Raw genomic sequence first — 22011 nt, 5'->3', positions numbered from 1 at the left:
TTTTTTTTAAGGAGGAATAAGTTTATTTCTCCTCCATCCACTCAAAATATATCTTAACACCGGTGGCGTTATGGAGACAGCATTTGGTTAGGGAGTGCCAAGCATTCTACAGCATTTGATGGTGGAATTAGTCATGCTTTTTATTTCTGCTCTCTAGGAATGTAAGGTGCACAGCAGGTCAGGGTACTGCTGTGTAAGACAAAAGGTCCAGGTAGAGGCAATTCTCCGGATGCAGGCAGGGCAGGTGCTCACTGGGCAGAGTGCTTCTCATACACCTTCAGGAACTCGAGCACGTCGTCGGGGGACCCCAAGATCACCGGCGCCCTCTGGTGAATGTCTGTGGGAATGACGTCTAACACGGCCTCCTTCCCAGTGGTGGCCATTCCCCCAGCCTTCTCCATGACGTAGGCCATGGGGTTGCATTCGTACAGCAGTCTCAGCTGGAAAACAAGACCGGGTAGCGGCCTCTTTGTATCAGAAGGTATTGTGTAAAAAAGAGACTTTTCTGCAGCAAAACATGCAGAGCTGGTGGGAGTTTCCAAGGGAACGAATACTGTATTTTTCCTTCCTGTGAGGCTGTAAAAGTTTCCTCCCACCCCAGGTTGCATCTGAGACAAAACAGTTAACCATTTGGTTAAATTCAACCATTCATCAAGCCAGTGCCAGCAATAGATTACCTGATGCAAATGTGAGATAGACCACCTGCATACTGGACAGAATGACATTTTGGCAGAAGCGATCATTGCCTTCTCTTTATACCATGGAAACTGGACTTAATGAGTGATTCTGTGTGTGTTGGATGGAGCTTCACCTATTCTAAAAGCAATAAAAAAAATCCATGGTGGTGTCTGGCTACAGACATCTGGAAAGCAGACCGGCTCCTCCAAACAGTGTGATATTGTTTGCAACTCTGTGTGCATTCCTTTTACGATTCTCCGAAGGCTTTTGGGTTGGAATTCAGTGTATTATACGTCTTGGCATTCACTTTTAAATATTAACTTTTTTATTGTATGCCTTTTCATGCAGTCTGCCTACTGAGCGACAGCTTTCTGCAGGTGTTTCCTGAGTCTATTTCCACATAGGTGTCATGGCTAGTTTTGAAAAACCAAAAAAAAAGAAGGAGCCTCAATATTTGTGTTCAGGAACAATTTCGGGGGACTTTAGAGAAAAGTGCTGGAAAGCAGGCTAACCACACAGGTTGAGATGCCCGAGGCAGCTACAGCTGGATGATGGTTTCAGTAAATAGAAATGCCTTCATTCTGGATGCCACATGCTGCAAACAGACCCAAATACATCCAAACACACAGGTTTTGTGTTTAAGGGAACTGTTGTTCCTGTTCTCCTCTTGCATTAAGAAAAAAAAAAAAAAAAAAAGGCAGCCACGCGTGGTGGCTCATGCCTGTAATCCCAGCACTTTGGGAGGCTGAGGCGGGTGGATCACTTGAGGTCAGAAGTTCAGGACCAGCCTGGTCAACATGGTGAAACCCCGTCTCTACTAAAAATATAAAAATTAGTCGGGCGTGGTGGCGGGCACCTGTAATCCCAGCTACTCAGAATGCTGAGGCAGGAGAATCACTTGAACCCAGGAGGCAGAGGTTGCAGTGAGCTGAGATCGCGCCACTGCACTCCAGCCTGGGCGACGAGTAAGACTCTGCCTAAAAAGCCATCTGTCCACTGGGAAAACATAAGAAGGACACAATACTTGGGAAGGAAGCACACTGTCACCCTGGCAGAAGGAAAGCAGGGCAGCTCTGAGCGAGCGTGAGGGAGCACAGCCACCCTGCAGCCTGCTGGGAACACCGTGGGCTTGGACTAGTGAGTCGGTGGTGACGGTTCACCTGAAAGCTCTAGGTTTCCCCAGAGATTCTTTCCTCCCCTAAAAGGTATCGTTTTCCAAGTAGTGGATGTTGACTCACTAGTTACCTCTGTTTTACACCTTTTGAAAGCAATCAAAGAAGACTTCTACTGAGGATACACATTTGATTCGCTGCCTTGGAAGTGAGGCTGGGTTGTTTCATTTCACTTTATGAATGGAATTCATTTTGCCCCAGCCAAGCCCTGTATCCACTGGAAGCCCTAAAGACTTTCAGTCCTCGTCCTGACCATTCATTCTCTTTTGCCATAGCACTGGAAGGGCTCTCAAGAGACTATTTTTATCTTTAGTTGATATCGTCTGGCTTTACCTTTAATCCACAAAAGAATATGCTACAGACACACGTAGCAACCTAGCATGGAGCGTAATAGCTAGCAAAACCTTTCTTCTTCCTAAACTAAATCGCGTGGGCTGCAAGTGAAATCTGCTCCTCACTCCCTCTCCAGGGGACACCCTTACCTTTCCATTGGGGCTCTTCTTGTTAGCGGGGTACAGAAATATCCCTCCGTAGACCAGAGTGCGATGAACATCAGCCACCATGGAGCCCACATACCGGGCCCCATAAGGAGCTGAATTATCCTGCAAGTTAAGACCAGCAAGAATTAGGATTGCAGAAAATAAGAAAGAGAGTTTTCTTGGTGTCTCCTAAGTTTCTTTGATTCCACATCCATTCACCGAGCACCTACAAGGTATGTATTTGGGGCTGTGCTAAAAAATGTGATGAGAATCCTGTTCCCAATAAATAGAAAATGGAAAAATGGAGACAGCCTCTCATCATCTCACAATAGGTCAGATTACCCACAGAAGCTCCAACGAGGGTATGGTTGATTCTGGTTATGGGGCTGAGGTAGGCATTACAGAAACTGTACCATTTAGTAACACCTTAAAGGCTGAGAAAGTTTGTTACCAAGCTAAGGAACCGGGCAGGGGTGGGAGGCAGTGTGTAATTTACAGGAGAGGAAACTGCACAAGTGTCTGCTTAGCAATGTGGAGAGGGATATGGTCCTGGAGGAGGAGGAGCCTGCGGGACTCGGGTGTGCGTGTGCAGAGCTTGGGGGCAGGAGGGGAATCCAGGATAAGGTGAAAGGAGAGATGAGTAAGCTGGAGAGAGAGCCTGGGGCAGATCTGAGGCCTCCTTGAACATCCTGCAAACATTTGAGCTTCATCTCTAGCAAACAGCAGCCATCGATGGCTTTTAAACAAAGAAAGGACAAAATCAGATATTCCATATAGAGCAAGCTCCACACAGCCATTTCTTCTCTTCATATTCACTAGCTTGTAACCTCTTTAGGGAGATGTCACGATGGGCACTCTCGGTCTCGAGATAACTGATAAATGCACCTCGGGCAGGCCTAGCAAGGGGCAGACACCACTTGACGGGCATTTGAGTGGGGGAACCACATTTCATCCCATCTGGGACCATGGACCCCAGAAGGGAAGATGTTTTACTGCCATGAATTCATTCATTTGGTTAACTTTATTTTCCTAATTTTCTTCTGCCAAGAGAAAGTAGCAAAGGCTGACATGGAGACTGATTTTTGATGTCTCAGGGTGAGAATTCCAGTCCCCAGTACTGAGGTGAGAACTTCATCGTGGGCTCAGTGTAGACGGAAGCCCAATCCACTCCATCCCTGCTTCCTTTCACCTTTAGGATAAGTCATCAACCAATAGATTTCCACACTGCTCAGGAGCCCCACATGAGGTCCAAGGCCCTCGATCCCAAGGATCCCTTTCATCTCCGGGGGATGCCCCTGCCTCCAGAACAGCCTCTGGTGCCAGATGCCCAGAACCTGCACCACCCTCCCCGGGCCCTCACTTACTGGGGGGAACTTCTTCCTCTGGATGTACTCAGTGACGGCAGGGTCAAAGTCCTTGGCGTAGCCCTCGTTAAGGCTGTAGATTTTACCTTTCTTTTTTATCTTCACATCCTTGTCCACCAAAATGAACTCCCCGATGGCCTTTTTAGACAAGGAAGGAAAGGTGGAGAGATGACGAGCGCACTGGGTCCCCCAGGCCTGGATGAGGCGAGCGATGGGCTGGGCGACGCTGGGCTGGGGTCGCGGCGCACGGGCACCACTCATCCTGGGGCCCTGAGACACCTGCCAGGCTCTCTGGGAACTGTGAATGGGGTGAGGGGAAGCAAGACAATGCTGCAGAAGCCATCAGGGTGATAACAGACACTTTCGACTTTGTTTGCATATGATTTCAGTCAAACAAGAAAGAAACCACACAAAAATAGGGACAGCAGACTTGTGAAACAACTGCTAAGCCTGCAAGAGAGTAAGAACCGTGTGTCCAAAGCAATATAAGATGTGTATGCCTTTACCAAACAGAAAAAAGGGTTGGTTCAGGCGGGAGGTGGGCTCTCAGGAGAGACGGGCCACCGCAGGATCAGTCCCTGAGTCACACCCAAGTGCTCAGCGCTGTTCTCGGCTTTACATTTCTACCTTGATGGGAGTTCTCCTTTCCGGGCGTTCTTATAGAACAAAGTAGAACCCTGAGTTTTGAGTCTGGCGTACATAACTTCCGATGGCCTTTGCTCGCTGGCGTGTGAAGTTTTTCTCAGACTGCCTCTTCCCACATAGCCCAGGGTTAAGCTTATGCCTTTAAGCTTTAGGCTCTTCAAAGGAGATTTGAATTTGGGGGAAAAGTGTTGCAGAAGTCCTATTGCTCCGGATTGAGGATTGTTATGGGTTCCTGTGTGTTTTTGGCAAGAGGGTGATCGAGGCTCTGCCCATTTAGGAGGGGCTTGACGTTGACACAAGAGTTGAAAAGAAAAAAGGCCCACCAATACCTCTCTACCTAGCCATTTATTCCACAGCAGAAATTGGTTCCTACCCATATGGAGTACGTTGAAACCAGACAGACAGGGAGTAAGGGAGGGGAGAATTCACAGTGGCCATTGAAAGGTGTCACTGGAAGTGATTCTTCTTTCTTACTTTTATGCCTTTTTTAATATTTTCAAAATTTTTGACCACAAGTATACCGGAATATTCTTTTATCGTTGGTAGAAAAATAAATAAATAAATGTCTTTCAAAAAACTATATAGAAAAGAAAGCCATCTCACAACAGTTGCTGGGTGCAGAGCGCAGGGCCCAGCCAGACTGTCCATGGTGCAAAGGAGGGAAGTCTGTGTACAGAGACAAAACATAAAAGCTCCCAGAAAGTTGAAGCCGCTAGAAACCCAGGTACAGCTGTAGCAGTGTTTTCAGCAGAAACCATCAGCCTGGCTTTGCAGCAAGCCCAAACAAAGAGGAAGCACTTAGCACCTCCCTGGCGGGAGGCTCAGCCCCATCAGGCACCGCAGACAGAAGGGCTGGAATCAAATCCCAGCAGTCCTGCATTGTGCTTCCAAACATTTAGGACTGAGGAGGGCAAAAGACTATCAAACACACAGAAACTTCCCTACAGGGATGCTCCCCCGCAATCTGGAAACAAGAAGGGATTTAATGTTTTCTCTGCTTCCACCAACGCAAAGGTAACAAGAGAAGGCACCAGAAGAATGGGAAGCAGTCAGGGCCTGGCAAATCACAGTCAGCAAACATCAGTGGTGCCCGAAATTCCATCCTGGGCTCAGGTGGAACTTTGCTCTGGTTCTGCCACTAACTCCCCCACCCCACCCCTACCCAGGTCACCACATTTGGAGACTTTAACTAGTGCTATTACCCTACCCTTGTTTATTTGTTAAGTGCCCATGCTTCCAAGGAGGTGAAAGTCCACTTCCCTGACAGCCTGGGACAAAGGCAGCCTGTGTTGAGTTAGCCTTCCTGCCACACACAGACCCGGCCTCACCTCCAGCAGCCTATCTCCCACAGAAGGTTCCTGTTCCCTGTCTGTTCCTGGGGTTCAGTTTGCCAGCAAAAAGCACTTTACACATAGTTCACTAATGTCATAGGAGGACATCTCTAAAAGTTAAAAAAATTGGCCAGGCATGGTGGCTCATGCCTGTAATCCCAGCACTTTGGGAGGCTGAGGCGGGCAGATCACCTGAGGTTAGGAGTTCGCGACCAGCCTGACCAACATGGCGAAACCCCGTCTCTACTAAAAATACAAGTGTGGTGGCAGGCGCCTGTAGTCCCAGCTACTCAGGAGCTGAGGCAGAAGAATCGCTCGAACCCAGGAGGCAGAGCTTGCAGTGAGCCGAGATCACGCCACTGCACTCCAGCCTGGGAGACAGGGCAAGACTACATCTCAGAAAAAAAAAAAAAGAAAGAAAGACTGCACCAGTTAACTGAAGGTTTGTGTAAATGTACACGAATAAATGTGGGAGCTATTTTTGAAGAAGCAATGTCGTCCACTGCTTCAGTTGGCACACCCATTCATCTCAGGAAAACAGCCTTTTGGTGACTAAAGTAGAAAAGCTAGAAATGGATGGATACAGTTTATGGCAAACAGAATATCTACAGCCCCATCCGGTCCATAAATGTATTTTAGTTGGCCATGATAGTGTTGCACACATGCAGAAACATTATGTTTTTTACAATCCAGTGTTTCTTGAACCATTAATAGAAGCCTTGGCAAGGCGGGCCACCTCCTCCCAATTGTAATTGCTGGAACTCTTCAGTTCACCCCAGTTCCACCCTTGCCCCCCGGCCCTCCTTCCCCAGCACACTTCATCATCCCTATGGCCTGCCTGGACTCGAGGCATTTGGGTCATTTGAGTAACAGCTGCTCTGAGGAATTCACATTGGAACAAAGACCCCCTCTTGTGCCAGTCTGAGATGCCATTTCTCACCTCCATAGTCTGCTCGGGAGGCATACACTGTCTCTTGGTCTCCTGCCCCCTTCCCACCACACATCATCATCTCTGTCCCTCCATGGGCATCACCTCCCACCTCCACATACCCCTGCCAATCCCCCACACATATCATTCATTTGCTCACAGACACCAGCCAAGCCCCCAGCCTCCTGTGAGGTCTCTCACCGGGTCCAGCATGAAGCAGTTGACCCCACAGTCCATGGCAAGGACCAGCATGGTGGCACTGCCATACAGTGCGTAGCCGGCTGCCACCAGGTTCCGGCCTGGTTGCAGAGCATCCTTCTCAGAAGGCTCATCAGTTGATTTCTAGAGCAAGAAAGAAATCAAAGAATGTTTTTGTTTTGTTTTGTGATTCTTTTTTACAGTTCAACCATTAACAGGAGGCATTCTCAAGGTGCTCTTCTAATGAAATAGGGCATCTTCCCAGAGAGGCCTTCCCCTACACATCAGCAATATCCTGATTAGATTATCACGGCAGCTTTCCCACCAGAACCCAGATTTCCTGCATCTGGACTCCTCTTTCCAATTAGGGCCCTCCTCCAATTTTTCTAATGTGATATTCCCTCATCTCTCCACTGTCAGTTCCAAAAAAGAGCATGCCTTCTTGCCAGCTCCCACTAATTTAATCTTATTACGGGCATCCATCTCTTTCACCTGCCTACTCCATCTTTATTTAAACAAATTAACACTGGGCTGCAGGGCAGCCAGTCTGCGGAGGAAATCAGTTTTGTGAGCTCTTGCCGCTGCAGCCCATACTCTGCTGAGCATGTGGTCTATATCACTCACACGTCAGGGAAATTCTCAGAAACGCAGGAACTTAGAATATCTCCCCAGAGTCATTATGGGGTAGAGCAGATGCTGTCCAGTGTTTTAACCGTGATGCATGGGAAGAAGCACATTTTACATCACAAACCAGTGCCCCCCGACACACACCAAAAAGTTACCAAAATAATACCTACACTTAGAATGTGGCATGTGCTGTAATCCATTTTTTCATTAAAAACACAGCCCACTGGGTCATGTGGTCCAGAGTTTTTCTAACACTAGGGAAGGGAGCCCCTTAAGGAGACAGCTCCTAACCACTGATTTCTTACTATTAATGATTTTCTTCTTTTTTTTTTTTTGACACGGAGTCTCGCTCTGTCGCCCAGGCTGGAGTGCAGTAGTGCTATCTCGGCTCACTGCAAGCTCCGCCTCGCGGGTTCACACCATTCTCCTGCCTCAGCCTCCCAAGTAGCTGGGAGTACAGGCGCCTGCCACCACACCCAGCTAATTTTTTGTATTTTTAGTAGAGAGGGGGTTTCACCATGTTAGCCAGGATGGTCTCTATTTCCTGACCTCGTGATCCACCTGCCTCGGCCTCCCAAAGTGCTGGGATTACAGGCGTGAGCCACTGCGCCCAGCCTGATCTTCTTTATTAACACTAGATTGACCTCTTTGGTCATCAAGACAGCCCCAAACAAATCTTTCAGCTTAACTACTCTCTGCTTGAATTAAGCAGAAATAAAAATATGCAATTTCCCGAACTTCACTTATTCTTTTCCTAGATTCCTGCAGCTGAGCGTAAGCAGGGGCATCTGTATCACGCAGCTGGAGAAGGAAGTCATCCCAGCAAAACATTCCAGGTGATTTCTTCCCATAACTTTCAAAAGGGTGGCCCACAGAGCACCTGCATTAGAATCACCTGGGATATTTATTAAAAATGCACATTCACAGCCGGGTGTCATGACTCATCCCTATAATCCCAGCACTTTCGGAGGCTAAGGTAGGAGGATCATTTGAGGCAAGGAGTTTGAGACCAGTTTGTGCAACGCTGGGAGACCCCATCTCTACAAAAAAAAAAATTTTTTTTAATTAGCCAGGCATGGTGGCATGTGCCTGTGGCTACTAAGGAGGCTGAGGCTGGAGGATCACTTGAACCTGGGAGGTCGAGGCTGCAGTGAGCCATTATCATTCCACTGCACATGCCTGGGTGACAGAATGAGAACCTGCCTCTTTAAGAAAAAGAAAAGAAATGCATATTCTGGGGCTACAGCCTAGACACACTGTCAGACTTTCCATGGCAGGGCCTGAGAATCTGCATTGCACTATGCAATGTGAAGGGGTGACCTTCACACTCAAGTGTAAGAACTTCACATTCAAGCATAACAACTACTCATATAAATGAGAAAACCACAAACCAGAAAACCACAAACCCATTTCTTTCCACCGCTTCCCTGCCCCTCCTAGTTTTCACCTGGGGAGGTGGTTAGTTAGCTGGTTGCACTGGGTTATTTGATTCAGTTTGGTTTGTATTCACCAGACAGTGCAGTGGAGCTAAACACAGACTAAACTTACAGGATCAAAACTTTGAGGGAATAATTCCAAGTTTTGCCAATGCACAACCTTGAAAAAGGAAATTAATGGCCTTTGTCAACATGCGCTGCCTGTCAGAGGCTCATTTTAACAATCACCAGCTTCCCTTGAAGCCAGGTACACAGTGGGTGGACTCAGGACTCTAACTCTCCTCTCCTCCCACTGCAGGCTTCAAGTAACCAGTTCTCTGCCAATAAAGGCCCCTTTTCCCAGAGATTCACCTCGCCCAGAACCATCGTGCCGGCCTGTGGCAAAGGTGCAAAAGTAAACAGCCCTTCTCTGACATACGGTCACCAAATGCTCTACATTTATACACTTCCTCGCACGGAATAAAAAATAGTAGTAATACTTGTCTATGACCCACATACTCAAAACGAAGAGAAAATTATCCCACTGAGCCATGGACTTGGAGGAATTCTTTTCTAGCCCAGCCCCCAACTTTTTTTTTTTTTTTTTTTTTTTTTTTTTGGAGACAGAGTCTTGCTCTATCGCCAGGCTGGAGTGCAGTGGCACAATCTTGGCTCACTACAACCTCCGCCTCTTGGGTTCAAGTGATTCTCCTGCCTCAGCCTCCCAAGTAGCTGGGATTACAGGTGCCCACCACCACGCCTGGCTAATTTTTTTTATTTTTAGTAGAGATGGGGTTTCACCATGTTGGCCAAGATGGTCTCGAACTCTGGACCTCAGGTGATCCGCCTACCTCAGCCTCCCAAAGAGCTGGGATCAGCCCCCTTTCTAATTCCTTCCTCCAAATGCTCAGCAATGCATGCCTTTCCTCCAAGGGAAACATACTATTCCATTCTCCTGCAGATGCCCAGGGACCCATGAGCACGGAGCACTTGGCAAAATCAGAAACCTCTGGACCCTTCCTTTCTGTGCCTATCTGAGGCCACCACGTGCTGTAGGCACTGGTTCCATGTCATCACATATTATTCCACGTCATCACATAAGGAGAAGTAGGCACAGAAACGGGGGTCCTGGGGGAGGAGAGACTGTCACGTCCACAGTGGTCTTTCCTCGGAGCAGAAACCAAACCCTACTTTTCTGAATCTCTGCTTTTGTGGTGGGAGCTATAAAGGACATTGCAAGTTACAGTATGTCCAGTAGAGGGTGATCAGGCTAGAGAGAAGTCTCAGATCCCTCTCCTGTGAAAGATGTTCAGCTTAAAGGGAAAAAAAGTGGGTGTGGTGGGCATTATTGGGAGGGCAGAAACACTGTTTCCAAACATGTCAAAGAATCTTATTTTCTTATGCTCTAAACAGCCAAGTGAGCAAAATGAAACAGATTTCAACTCAATATTTGGACAAACCATGATGGTTACCCAGCATTGCAGGAGAATTCGCCCTGTCAGGATGTCTCCAGCCAGACACTGGTGGGGCCAGGCACCGTGGCTCATGCCCGTAATCCCAACACTTTGGGAGGTTGAGGCGGGAGGATCGCCTGAGCCCAGGAGTTCAACACCAGCCTGGGAAACATAGCGAGACCCCCTTGTCTCTACAGACAATACAAAAATTAGCCAGGTGTGGTGGTGCACCTGTAGTCCCAGCCACCCAGGAGGCTGAGGTAGGAGGATGGCTTAAACCCGAGAGGGTGAGGCTGCAGTGAGCCATGATGGCGCCACTGCTCTCAGCCTGGGCGACAGAGTGAGACCTTGTCTCAAAAAAAAGAAAAAAAAAAAAAAAGGCTGGACGCAGTGGCTCACGCCTGTAATCCTAGCACTTTGGGAGGCCGAGGCGGGCGGATCACGAGGTCAGGAGATTGCCACCATCCTGGCTAACACACGGTGAAACCCCGTCTCTACTAAAAATACAAAAAAAATTAGCTAAGTGTGGTGGCGGGCGCCTGTAGTCCCAGCTACTCGGGAGGCTGAGGCAGGAGAATGGTGTGAACCTGGGAGGCAGGGCTTGCAGTGAGCCGAGATCGTGCCACTGCACTCCAGTCTGGGCGACACAGGAGACTCCATCTCAAAAAAAGAAAAAAAGAAAGAAAAAGGAAGAAGGAAGAAAAGGAAGAAGAAGAGGAGGGAGAAGGAGGAGGGGAAGAAGGCAGAGGAGGAAGGGGGGGACGAGGAGGAGGAGGGGGAGGAGGAGGGGGGAGGAGGAGGGAGGGAGGAGGGGGAGGGACAGGGAGAAGAAAGAGAAAGAATAGTAGTAGTCGTGGCCGCGCGCGGTGGCTCACGCCTGTAATTCCAGCACTTTGGGAGGCCGAGGTGGGCGGATCACGAGGTCAGGAGATCGAGACCATCCTGGCTAAAACAATGAAACCCCGTCTCTACTAAAAATACAAAAAATTAGCCGAGCGTGGTGGTGGGCGCCTGTAGTCCCAGCTACTCAGGAGGCTGAGGCAGGAAAATCGCTTGAACCAGGGAGGCAGAGGTTGCAGGGAGCTGAGATGGCACCACTGCACTCCAGCCTGGGTGACAGAGAGAGACTCTGTCTCAAAAAAGAAATAGTAGTAGTCGGTAGGCCCTGGAAAGATGCTGTGGCAGGAGCTGCATGCAACATGACCACACATCCTTCCACGTGCCTTTCCAGGAATTGTGTAGCAAGGCCTGGTCACCATGGCAGGGTCACAGTTACCGATGCTGCCCCACTGGGCGTGGGCACCATGGTGCGATTCTAGCCAACAATCATCTCTGCAGAAAGCAGGAAAAATCCCCTTGGAAGCATTATAGATGTCTATGTTTATGCCTCATGAGCCCTCAACTGGTTTCAGCTGTTTCAAGCAATCAATAAGGCTTCCAAAAACTGAAATGACTTAGAGGTCTGTGTCATACTCATCATCACTTTCTTTTTATTAATTAACTAATTAATTTATTTATTTTTTGAGACAGAGTCTTGCTCTGTCACCCAGGCTGGAGTGCAGTGGCGCGATCTCGGCTCACTGCAAGCTCCGCCTCTCGGGTTCACACCATTCTCCTGCCTCAGCCTCCCAGGTAGCTGGGACTACAGGGGCCCGCCACCACACCCGGCTGATTTTTTGTATTTTTAGTGGAGATGGGGTTTCACCGTGTTAGCCAGGATGGTCGCAATCTCCTGACCTCGTGATCCGCCCGCCTGGGCCTCCCAAAGTGCTGGGATTACCGGGGTGAGCCACCGCACCAGGCCCCACTTTCTGTCTTTTAAAAAAGTCACTTCTGGTTTATTGAGAAGACAGCCGAGCCTTATTGTTGAGAATTCTGTCATTCATAATTCAAGCTGCTGTTGCAAGCTGGCTTGATTTTTTTTTTTTTTTAGTTGATAGCCAATGTCTCTCAATTTCCCAGGTTTTTTTTCCTTAAAAAGTATTATTTGGGGGGACTGAGATGGAGAATGGGCTTAGTAAACATCAACACTGCTTTAGTTGTGGTTAACACATTAGCCAGATGTCTTCCTCTGCAAGGAAGAATTTTGCTACAAACCTCTCTTGCTATTCTGTGGATTTGATATTTTGCAAGGAAAATTGCATTCTTCCATGTCTACAACAGAAATGGTATGTTCCTTGGCATGACTTGGAAAATGGATAAATTGTTGCCTTTTTGCCTTTCTAGTATGAGAATTTGAATCTTCTATTCCTCAAACTGATTGTGATGTGGATCTGCCTCTTACCCAAGATAAAAAGCAAAATACGTTCCAAGGACCAAAGATAACTATGCCATGGGGGCTCTACTTTTCACATATTTGAAAGGAAATTATGTATAATACTAGACAATAAGTCACTTTTAGAGATAAAGTGCAAATTTGGGTCTCAGCTCTTTTTTTTTTTTTTTGAGACGGAGTCTCGCTCTGTCACCCAGACTGGAGTCCAGTGGCACGATCTTGGCTCACTGCAACCTCCTCCGCCTCCCAGGTTCATGCCATTCTCCTGCCTCAGCCTCCTGAGTACCTGGGACTACAGGCGCCCACCACCATGCCCAGCTAATTTTTTGTAATTTTTAGTGGAGACGGGGTTTCACCGTGTTAGCCAGGATGGTCTCAATCTCCTGACCTCGTGATCCGCCCACCTCGGCCTCCCAAAGTGCTGGGATTACAGGCGTGAGCCACCTCGCCAGGCCAAAGGTCTCAGTTCTTAAGTTAATGCCTTTGTGTCCTAGAACAGAGTTCAGCTGAACCAACCTCTTCAGTCGATTCCAGCCTGTGAGGTTTCAGTTCTGAAATAAACAAGAGCTGAATATAGAATGGTATGCTAGACTTTGGAGACTTAGAAGGGGGTGATGGGAGGGGATGAGGGATAAAAAAACTGCATATTGGATACAATATATACTATTCTCGTGAGGTATAAACTAAAATCTCAGACTTCACCACTATACAATTCATTCATGTCACCAAAAACTATTTGTACCCCCAAAAGCTGTTAAAAGTATATATATGTATATTATATACACATATATATATATAATTTTTTTTTTAGATGGAATCTTGTTCTGTTGCCCAGGCTGGAGTGCAGTGGTGTGATCTCGGCTCACTGCAACCTCCACCTCCCAGGTTCAAGCGATTCTCCTGCCTCAGCCTCCCGGGACTACAGGCGCCCACCACCATGCCTGGCTATTTTTTTGTATTTTTAGTAGAGACGGGGTTTCACAGTGTTAGCCAAGGCAGTCTCAATCTCCTGACCTTGTGATCCACCCACCTTGGCCTCCCAAAGTGCTGGGATTACAGGCGTGAGCCACCGCATCCGGCCTAAAATATATACTTTGAAAAAATAAAACAAAACAAGAGCTAAAGCTAAGAGGATGTACCTTGGATTTTATCATGTTTCCTGATGGGTGGATGGGTTTTCATTCTATTTTTCACTTATTTGTATAATTGAGCACCTCTCCCTCTCCCTCTCCTCCCTCTCCTCCCTCTCCTCCCTCTCCTCCCTCTCCTCCCTCTCCTCCCTCTCCTCCTCCTCCCTCTCCTCTCTCTCCTCTCTCTCTCTCTCTCTTTCTCTCTCTCTCTCTCTCTCTCAGAAAAAACAGCTCTGGAGGAGGGGTGACTGCCTGAGTCAGGTGTTAGGAGACCCGAGCAGGGCTGGATTCTCATCCTATGCTGTGTGCTTTCTACGACTTAGAGCAAAGCTCAGTAAACTGTTTCTACAGACAGACAGATAGTAAATTTTTCAGTTTTATGGGCCATACAGTCTCTATCATAACTACAAAACTTTGACAGTGCAGCAGAGAATCAGCCAAAGGCAGTATGTGAAAAAATGAATGTGACCAAATGCCAATTAAAGCTTCATTCGTGAAGAGTAAAACTGAAAATGGATCACGAAACTTTGTTCTTTAGTTTTTTCCAACTATTTAAAAATGTAAAAATGGTTATTCTTTGTTCACAGGCTGTACACATTAGGCCACAGGCTGGACTCAGCCCGGGGCTCATAGCTTATAGACCATTGACTAGGGGACTTAAAGGACAGTTTTGACATAGTCTCTATTGTTGTCTTACGCTCTCAACTCTGAATTCACATCGTATCATCACTATACTTACCCTCTACTGCCTCTTTTTTAAATCTCATTTTCTATCATAAAAAGTAAGACATAGTAAAAAGAGTGAAATATCCTTCTCTTCCCACCCATATTTTACCCTATGTTCTCTTTCAACAACCTAGTGGGTCTTCGTCATGCAATTAAGTGCTGAAAAGCTCAGAACTTGAGATACAAATCTACTTCAGTCTCACAGTTTCATGATCTCCACTCCGGCTGCTCTGCCACAGTGAAATAGGACTGGATGCTCAATCTTAACTTCTGTCCCCAAACCAAGTGCTTAAGATATCACGTTTTACCTTTCTATAGATGCCAAAAATGGTTCCAATGGACACAAGGCAATCGATGTTGGAAGATCCATCAAGGGGATCAAAACAGACCACATATTTACCCTGAGCACAGAAAAAAGAAATACAACCTTAAAATGTTATAGCAAGATACACTAAAGGAGTATACATTAGGGACTAAGAATGGGAATTTAGAAGAAAGTTCAAAAAATGTGGGTCTTATTTATTTGTACTATCATGGAAGGCATGAGATGGCATACAGAATGCACAGATACACACACATACACACAAGACCATTAAACAGAAAAAATACCACTTAGGAGGTGCAGATGAAGGTAATGGAATACAGATAAGTCATGATTTCCTATATTGTTGATATAGTCAAATCATAATTTTGCATTGAGTTTCCTGGCAGCCAAAGGAAAAAGAAGGTTAGTCACTCATTTTCCTTTATTCGTAAGGAAAAAAATAATTCCTTAGGTGAAGCAGAGACTTTGCTAGGGTTGAGATCTATAAGAAACTTCTCATGGAGGTCTTACAGATGCCCCTTGAGGTTGGGGTGCATAGAGTTTTCAAAAATATCCTGGCTGGGCACGGTGGCTCATGCCTAATCCTAGCACTTTGGGAGGCTAAGACAGGAGGATTGCTTGAGCCCAGGAGTTTGAGACCAGCTGGGCAGCATAGAGAGACTCCTTCTGTTAAAAAAAAAAAAAAAAAAAAATTCAATTAGCTGGGCATGATGCTGCACATCTGTAGTCCCAGCTACTCAGGAGGCTGAGACAGGAGGTATCACTTGAGCCAGGAGTTCGAGGCTGCAGTGAGCCATGACTGTGCACTCCAGTCTGGGTAACAGAATGAGGCCCTGTCTCTAAAAACAAAACTAAACAAAACAAATTTCTAGCATAATTCCCAAAGGAGATAACTGTCAGTGGTAGTGGGAATACCGCAGATTCCTGTTTTGAGTGGGATTTTCAGTGGTGTGCAGGAGCTGGCTGGTATCGGCTCTCAGGAGCTAACGGTGCACATCTCTTCCGAACTCTACCTTCAGTGATATCACATTGGTAGCTTAAAATCAATGATGGGAGAGTATTCACACCATTGACAGAGGCAAGTGGACATATCAGAGACTTGTTGGTTTGCTTTGAGACCCAGTTTACCAGCACATCACTGGGAGTTTTCCATCTCCAAATTAGCCACTTTACAATGTGGTTTTTAAATGTCTGTAGCAGATTAACATGATTCCCTGCCCTCTTGCTCTTCACAGACCACCCTCACTAATGCAGGAGGAACTGGAAACTGGAACACAGGAAGCTGCCTATCATGAAGGCCCATGGTAGACAGAGAAGTCTGGCGTGAGTGATGGAGAATATTAAACAACAAATCTAAGCCATACGCCTAAAGCTGCCAAAGACCTTGAAAGGTCCAGCTGAGAAAAACATGAACTTCAAGTCTGGCATGTACGGCTATTTTAGGAATGATGAAAAACAACTTCATCAGATGTGGCTCCTGCCCTCTTAACAGGGTGAGGACAGGCAGCCTCTTCATCTTCTCATTGTTTTTTCCTAATTCTACTCCTTCATGTTCCCAGTTCCTCTCAAACTGGGAAAGATAGTAAGCCCATATAACTGCACTTCTAATCTCAGAAGTTTTGTTTTCTAATTACAATTGTTGTTTTATAAAAGCTGGGAATACTCTTTCATTTAATAATCTTTTTCAACAGTCATTTGTTGTTGAGGCCCTCCAATGTGCCAGGCATTGCACTAGACACTGGGACACAGAGACAAATAAGATTCATTTTCTGCTCTCAAAAAGCAGAGATAACGCCAGGTGTGGTGGCTCACACCTGTAATCCCAGCACTTCGGGAGGCCAAGGTGGGCGGGTCACTTGAGGTCAGGAGTTCAAGACCAGCCTGGCCAACATGGTGAAACCTCATCTCCACTAAAAATACAAAAATTAGCCAGGTGTGGTGGCGGGAACCTGTAATCCTAGCTACTCAGGAGGCTGAGGCAGGAGAATCGCTTGAACCCAGGAGGCGGAGGTTTCAGTGAGCCAAGATCACACCACTGTACACCAGACTGGGCAACAAGAGCAAAACACTGTCTCAAAAAAAAAAAAAAAAAGAAGAAGAAGAAGCAGAGACAGACCAATAGGGACTCCAATGCGTGCATCAGGGATGGAAGTTTCAAGCAGTCTAGGTCAACAGGAGGGTCAGTGTGAAGGTCAGGAATTTGGTGGATAGGGATGTAGTACAAGAGGTGACCAACAGAAGCCAGGGTTTGAAGAGCCTTAAACATGGCAATAAAAAGTTAGAAATGGAGATGAGTTTGTGGGAGTCCACTGGAGAGAAGGCGGCGTGAGCCACAACACTCATCTGCACAGTGGCTCAGGGAGGATTCGAGAGATGGCAGCAGTGAGGTGGAAGCTGTGAAAAGACCACAGCAGGGATCTAGAGGGACTCCCAGAAACCCAGCTCAGCTGAACAAGTGGAGTCAATTATGAAGCTGGGAAGAAGACCGGCTACATTAAAACCCTCAACGGTGGAAGTACAGACCCACCCTTTTCTCCGGTTCCACTATGATGGCGTGTTTATCTTCTTCTGACACGAGAACACACGTGGCAAAGGATGACTTTAACATGTTCATAACCAGGTCGTTGGAGAGGACGTCCAGCTTCTTAACTTGATCACCTGTCACGTTGGTAGAACCAGCAATGCCATAGCTACAGGGAACAAAAGCCACAAAAAATAAGCCATGACCACCAGAACATGTAGATGAGTCCATAAACCCACCAAAAGTGAGTGTTCGGTAAGATTTAGAAGAAAGAGTTCATGTCCTTTGCAGGGACATGGATGAAGCTGGAATCCATCATTCTCAGCAAACTAATACAGGAACAGAAAACCAAACACCACATGTTCTCACTCATAAATGGGAGTTGAACAATGAGAACACATAGACACAGGGAGGGGAACATCACACACTGGGGCCTCTCAGGGAGCTGGGGACTAGGGGAGGGAGAGCATTAGGAGAAATACCTAATGTAGATGACAGATTGATGGGTGCAGCAAACCACCATGGCATGTTTATACCTATGTAACAAACCTACGCATTCTGCATGTGTATCCCAGAACTTAAAGTATAATAATAATTTTTTTTAAAAAAGGGCCGGGCGCGGTGGCTCACGCCTGTAATCCCAGCACTTTGGGAGGCTGAGGCGGGTGGATCACGAGGTCAGGAGATCGAGACCATCCTGGCTAACATGGTGAAACCCCGTCTCTATTAAAAAATACAAAAAAGTAGCCGGGCGTGGTGGTGGGTGCCTGTAGTCCCAGCTACTTGGGAGGCTGAGGCAGGAGAATGGTGTGAACCCGGGAGGTGGAGCTTGCAGTGAGCCGAGATCGTGCCACTGCATGCCAGCCTGGGCGACAGAGCGAGACTCCGTCTCAAAAAAAAACAAAACAAAAAAAAACACAAAAAATTAGCCGGGTGTGGTGGCGGGCGCCTGTAGTCCCAGCTATTCAGGATGCTGAGGCAGGAGAATGGTGTGAACCCGGGAGGTGGAGCTTGCAGTGAGCCGAGATCGCACCACTGCACTCCAGCCTGGGCGACAGAGCAAGATTCCGTCTAAAATATATATATATATATATTTAGAAGAAAGGAAGGAGGACATACAGCTTGGGAGAACAAGGCAGGAAGGTCTGGACAGACCCTAGAGAGGAGGAGATGCTATCATCCGCCTCTTCACCTCGAACCTGTCATGGTGCCCTGCACACTTTTGTGGTTAAATCAGTGTTTCTTAACTTTGTTTTCATTATGATTCCCCTAGGGAGCTTTTTAGAACATTTTTTCCTCAACCATACTCCCCCATGAAATATTTTTAATACTACAGATATAGTAGATATCTGTTTATTGCAGCATGTGTCTCAGTGCTTTTTACATAAAAAGTTTGCGGGTGTTTTTGGTTTTGCCCAGAAAGAACCAGTGTTGGCCCCCAAACACACGGGTTAAACGAATCAATAGAGAGACCCAGCAAGCAAGGAAGCCTGGGTCGGGGGTAGCCTGAGTTGCAAGCCAAGCCAAGGGGTTTATGGCTTTATAACTAAAAAGACCCTAAAAGAAACAAAGCATCAACCGGCCCCTCTGCCTCATTTCATAGAGGAGAAAACTCAGACCCAAGACTCCTGTGGACTTCTCCACACAGGCAGAGGGTAGAAGTGAGACGCTGCCTATGACTCCCAGGCCAGGGCTCTCTTGGTGACACCCTGGGCCCCTGGCAGGAGTCCTAGGGCATGGAAGTTGCAGGGATCCTGGAGTTTTCACTATTTTTAAGCAACCTGCAAGTCAGTAATTATAGAATTCCCAGAATCCAGTGGCTTGTCCAAACGCAGCCTAGCTTGTTAGACTTAGAGAAGAGGCAGGTTGTCATAGCCTGGGGTTGCCCTGAACACAGAAAGGAGGGAGATGTCTCACAGGAAGGATGCACAGAGCAAGGCGAGAGCCTTGATGTGGGAAGGGAAAAAGATGGGTCTTTGAAGACACCAGCAAGCCTCTGAAAGTGGGTGGTAAGGGCACACCCGCGCCCTTGGCCATGATGGCGATGTGCGCTCGCCTGGGAACTGATGGTCCCTGATCCAGTGGCCGTGACTGCTTCAGCTCCTGCAAGTGCATTTGCCCAAAACATAACTCGCTGTGACTGGCTGGGCAAAACTGAGCCCCTCCTAGAAACCGTCCAAACCCACATGCCTGGTCCAGCCTGACTATCTCAGGAGCTAGCTCCGGCTGTCTTCTCGGGCCCGCCTGTCAGCGTCTTTCAGCCACTCTTGGCATCATTCCCTTTCCAGCCTGCAAAGCACATCTCATCCCACCAGCCCTCCTCCTGCTGCTTCTCTTTTCACCCATCACTCCTATTTCATGAGTAAAAGACCAAGATGTCTATCGAGCTTTGAGCTCCACCCCACGTCCCTGGGCTTTCGATCCTATTTCCACATGATCTTTTTCTGACCCCAATTGTGAGGCTGGGGCTTGTGCAGGAAGAAGGCAGCCAAAATCTGGGAGGCCAGAGGGACTTGGCAGGGCCCACCAGCTCAAATGCAGCTCCCTCGGTGACCCCACTAGCAGCAGTGCTCTCTCCTTCCCAGCCTGAGAGTTGCACTGTCAAAGTCACTTTATGATTATTTTTATTTTTATTTTTATTTTTGGAGACAGTGTCACTCTGTTGTCCAGGCTGGTGTGCAGTTGCGTGATCTCGGCTCACTGCAACCTCCGCCTCCCAGGTTCAAGCGATTCTCGTGCCTCATCCTCCTGAGTAGCTGGGACTATAGCCGTATGCCACCACATCCAGCTAATTTTTGTATTTTTAGTACAGACAGGGTTTCACCATGTTGGCCAGGCCGGTCTCGAACTCCTGACCTCAAGTGATCCACCCACCTCAGCCTCCCAAAGTGCTGGGATTACAGGCATGAGCCACCGTGCCCAGCCCACTGTCAAACTCACTTCTGATTCCGGAGGGCAAATAGCACCGATGGACCAGAAGAAGGGCTTCAAGGCAGAGACCAGGTCCAGGCCTCAGCTCCCAGGCTCCCCTGCTCTTTCTGAGCCTCCCTCCCTTTCACATGTGTCCAAAGAGGGAAGTGAAGTCCGCCCCCACACGGCTGTCAGAGGATTGCATGAGATGACATACAGAAAAGGTCTAGCACTAATAGGTGCAGGGACAGCTCGGGGGGCCAGGAGGGCTGGGCAGAGGGGCCGAAGGCACTGGACACGGATGAGGCACTGAGGCAGGTGCAGAAGGAAAGTCCTATATTACGTTTTGGCCCAAGTCCCATCTGCTCAGGCACTTCCCTCAGGAACACTCAGGCCATGTGGTCTCTTTTACTCAAAATCTTCCTAGACAGCTATCTGAGTGCTCATTTATTCTACAAATATTCACCAGGGACCTGCTGTGCACGGGGAACCGTTCTAGATGCTGGGGTTACAGTGCCGAACACGGTAGATCAAATCCCGCCCTTGTGGAGCATATATTCTACTGGGGTGAGCACAAACAAGAAATAAATAAGTGTTTTGGAATGAAAAAGATATGTCAGATAGTGACAGATGCTCGCTGACATAAAACAAAAACAAGGTGACAGGAGAGGGAGATGAGAGGCTAGATGGTTAATTTAGATGGTCAGGAAGATCTCTAGGGGGGCATTCAAGCTGAATGGTACTTTGAATGTTTTTCGTAAGAATGGGAGGAAATAGGCCGGGCACGGTGGCTTATGCCTGTAATCCCAGCACTTTGGGAGGCCGAGGTGGGTGGATCCACCTGAGGTCAGGAGATCGAGACCAGCCTGATCAACATGGTGAAGCCCTCTCTCTACTAAAAACACAAAAAATTAGCCGGGCATGGTGGCGGGCACCTGTAGTCCCAGCTACTCAGGAGGCTGAGGCAGAAGAATGGCGTGAACCCGGGAGGCGGAGCTTGCAGTGAGCCGAGATTGCGTCACTGCACTCCAGCCTGGGTGACAAAGCACGGTGGCTCACGCCTGTAATCCCAGCACTTTGGGAGGCCAAGGCGGGTGGATCACCTGAGGTCAGAAAATTGAGACCAGCCTGACCAATATGGTGAAGTCCTATCTCTACTAAATACATAAAAATTAGCTGGGCGTGGTGGCACATGTCTGTAATCCCAGCTACTTGGGAAGCTGAGGCAGGAGAATCCCTTGAACCCAGGAGGCGGAGGTTGCAGTGAGCCAAGATCGCACCATTGCACTCCAGCCTGGGCAACAAGAGCGAAACGCTGTCTCAAAAAAATAAAAAAAAAGAAAGAATGGGAGGAAATGAAAAAGCCCTAAAGAAGCCCAAATAAGTAAGCTAGTAATGACTCCAGAGAAGAGCTGTATGTTAGCAATTTAGCCAAAGGAAACAGTAAGTACATTTTTCACATATTTCCAAATGGAAGGGAGTGGGTACTATGTGCACATTTATACAAGTAATTTTGTAAAGCCTGAGGTCTTTTTCCTGTGATGCCTGGATCCAGGAAGCATCTAAATTCAGAGAGAGGAGACCGGAGGGAGAAAGTCCTTGTAAGGCTGGCTCTGATTTGCAGTACTCCTGGGCCAGCCCCGCCACCCAGAGACAGACAAGTTATCCTGTAACTGTGTCCCAAACACAGGGGCACCGTGACTTGTTTTGTGGGATTAAATGAAAGTAGGCTATTTCCTCATGCAGTGGACTGCATTTTCCGAGCTTGCAGACTCAGCAGTTGGCCAGATTAAAGTGAGAAGCAACTTCTGTTGCCCCAGATCATGCCCAGAC

General features: G+C 47.6%; 1 protein-coding gene across 1 annotated transcript in view; it reads right to left on the bottom strand.

Moving 5' to 3' along the window:
• The window catches only part of FBP1 (fructose-bisphosphatase 1), a 36512-nt gene continuing 14501 nt past the window's right edge, over positions 1 to 22011 (bottom strand). The window contains exons 2-7 of the mRNA XM_520717.6: positions 17275 to 17437; positions 14731 to 14823; positions 6799 to 6939; positions 3694 to 3831; positions 2333 to 2452; positions 1 to 440 (exon numbers count right to left, since the gene is read on the bottom strand). Of these exons, the coding sequence (XP_520717.2) occupies positions 249 to 440; positions 2333 to 2452; positions 3694 to 3831; positions 6799 to 6939; positions 14731 to 14823; positions 17275 to 17437 (847 nt within the window). The 3' untranslated portion in view covers positions 1 to 248. The remainder of the gene's footprint in view (positions 441 to 2332; positions 2453 to 3693; positions 3832 to 6798; positions 6940 to 14730; positions 14824 to 17274; positions 17438 to 22011) is intronic.

Source organism: Pan troglodytes, chromosome 11 (genome assembly GCF_028858775.2).
Source record: "Pan troglodytes isolate AG18354 chromosome 11, NHGRI_mPanTro3-v2.0_pri, whole genome shotgun sequence".
In the NCBI taxonomy this organism is placed as follows: domain Eukaryota; kingdom Metazoa; phylum Chordata; class Mammalia; order Primates; family Hominidae; genus Pan; species Pan troglodytes.
This window is presented reverse-complemented; position numbering and strand designations above follow the sequence as displayed.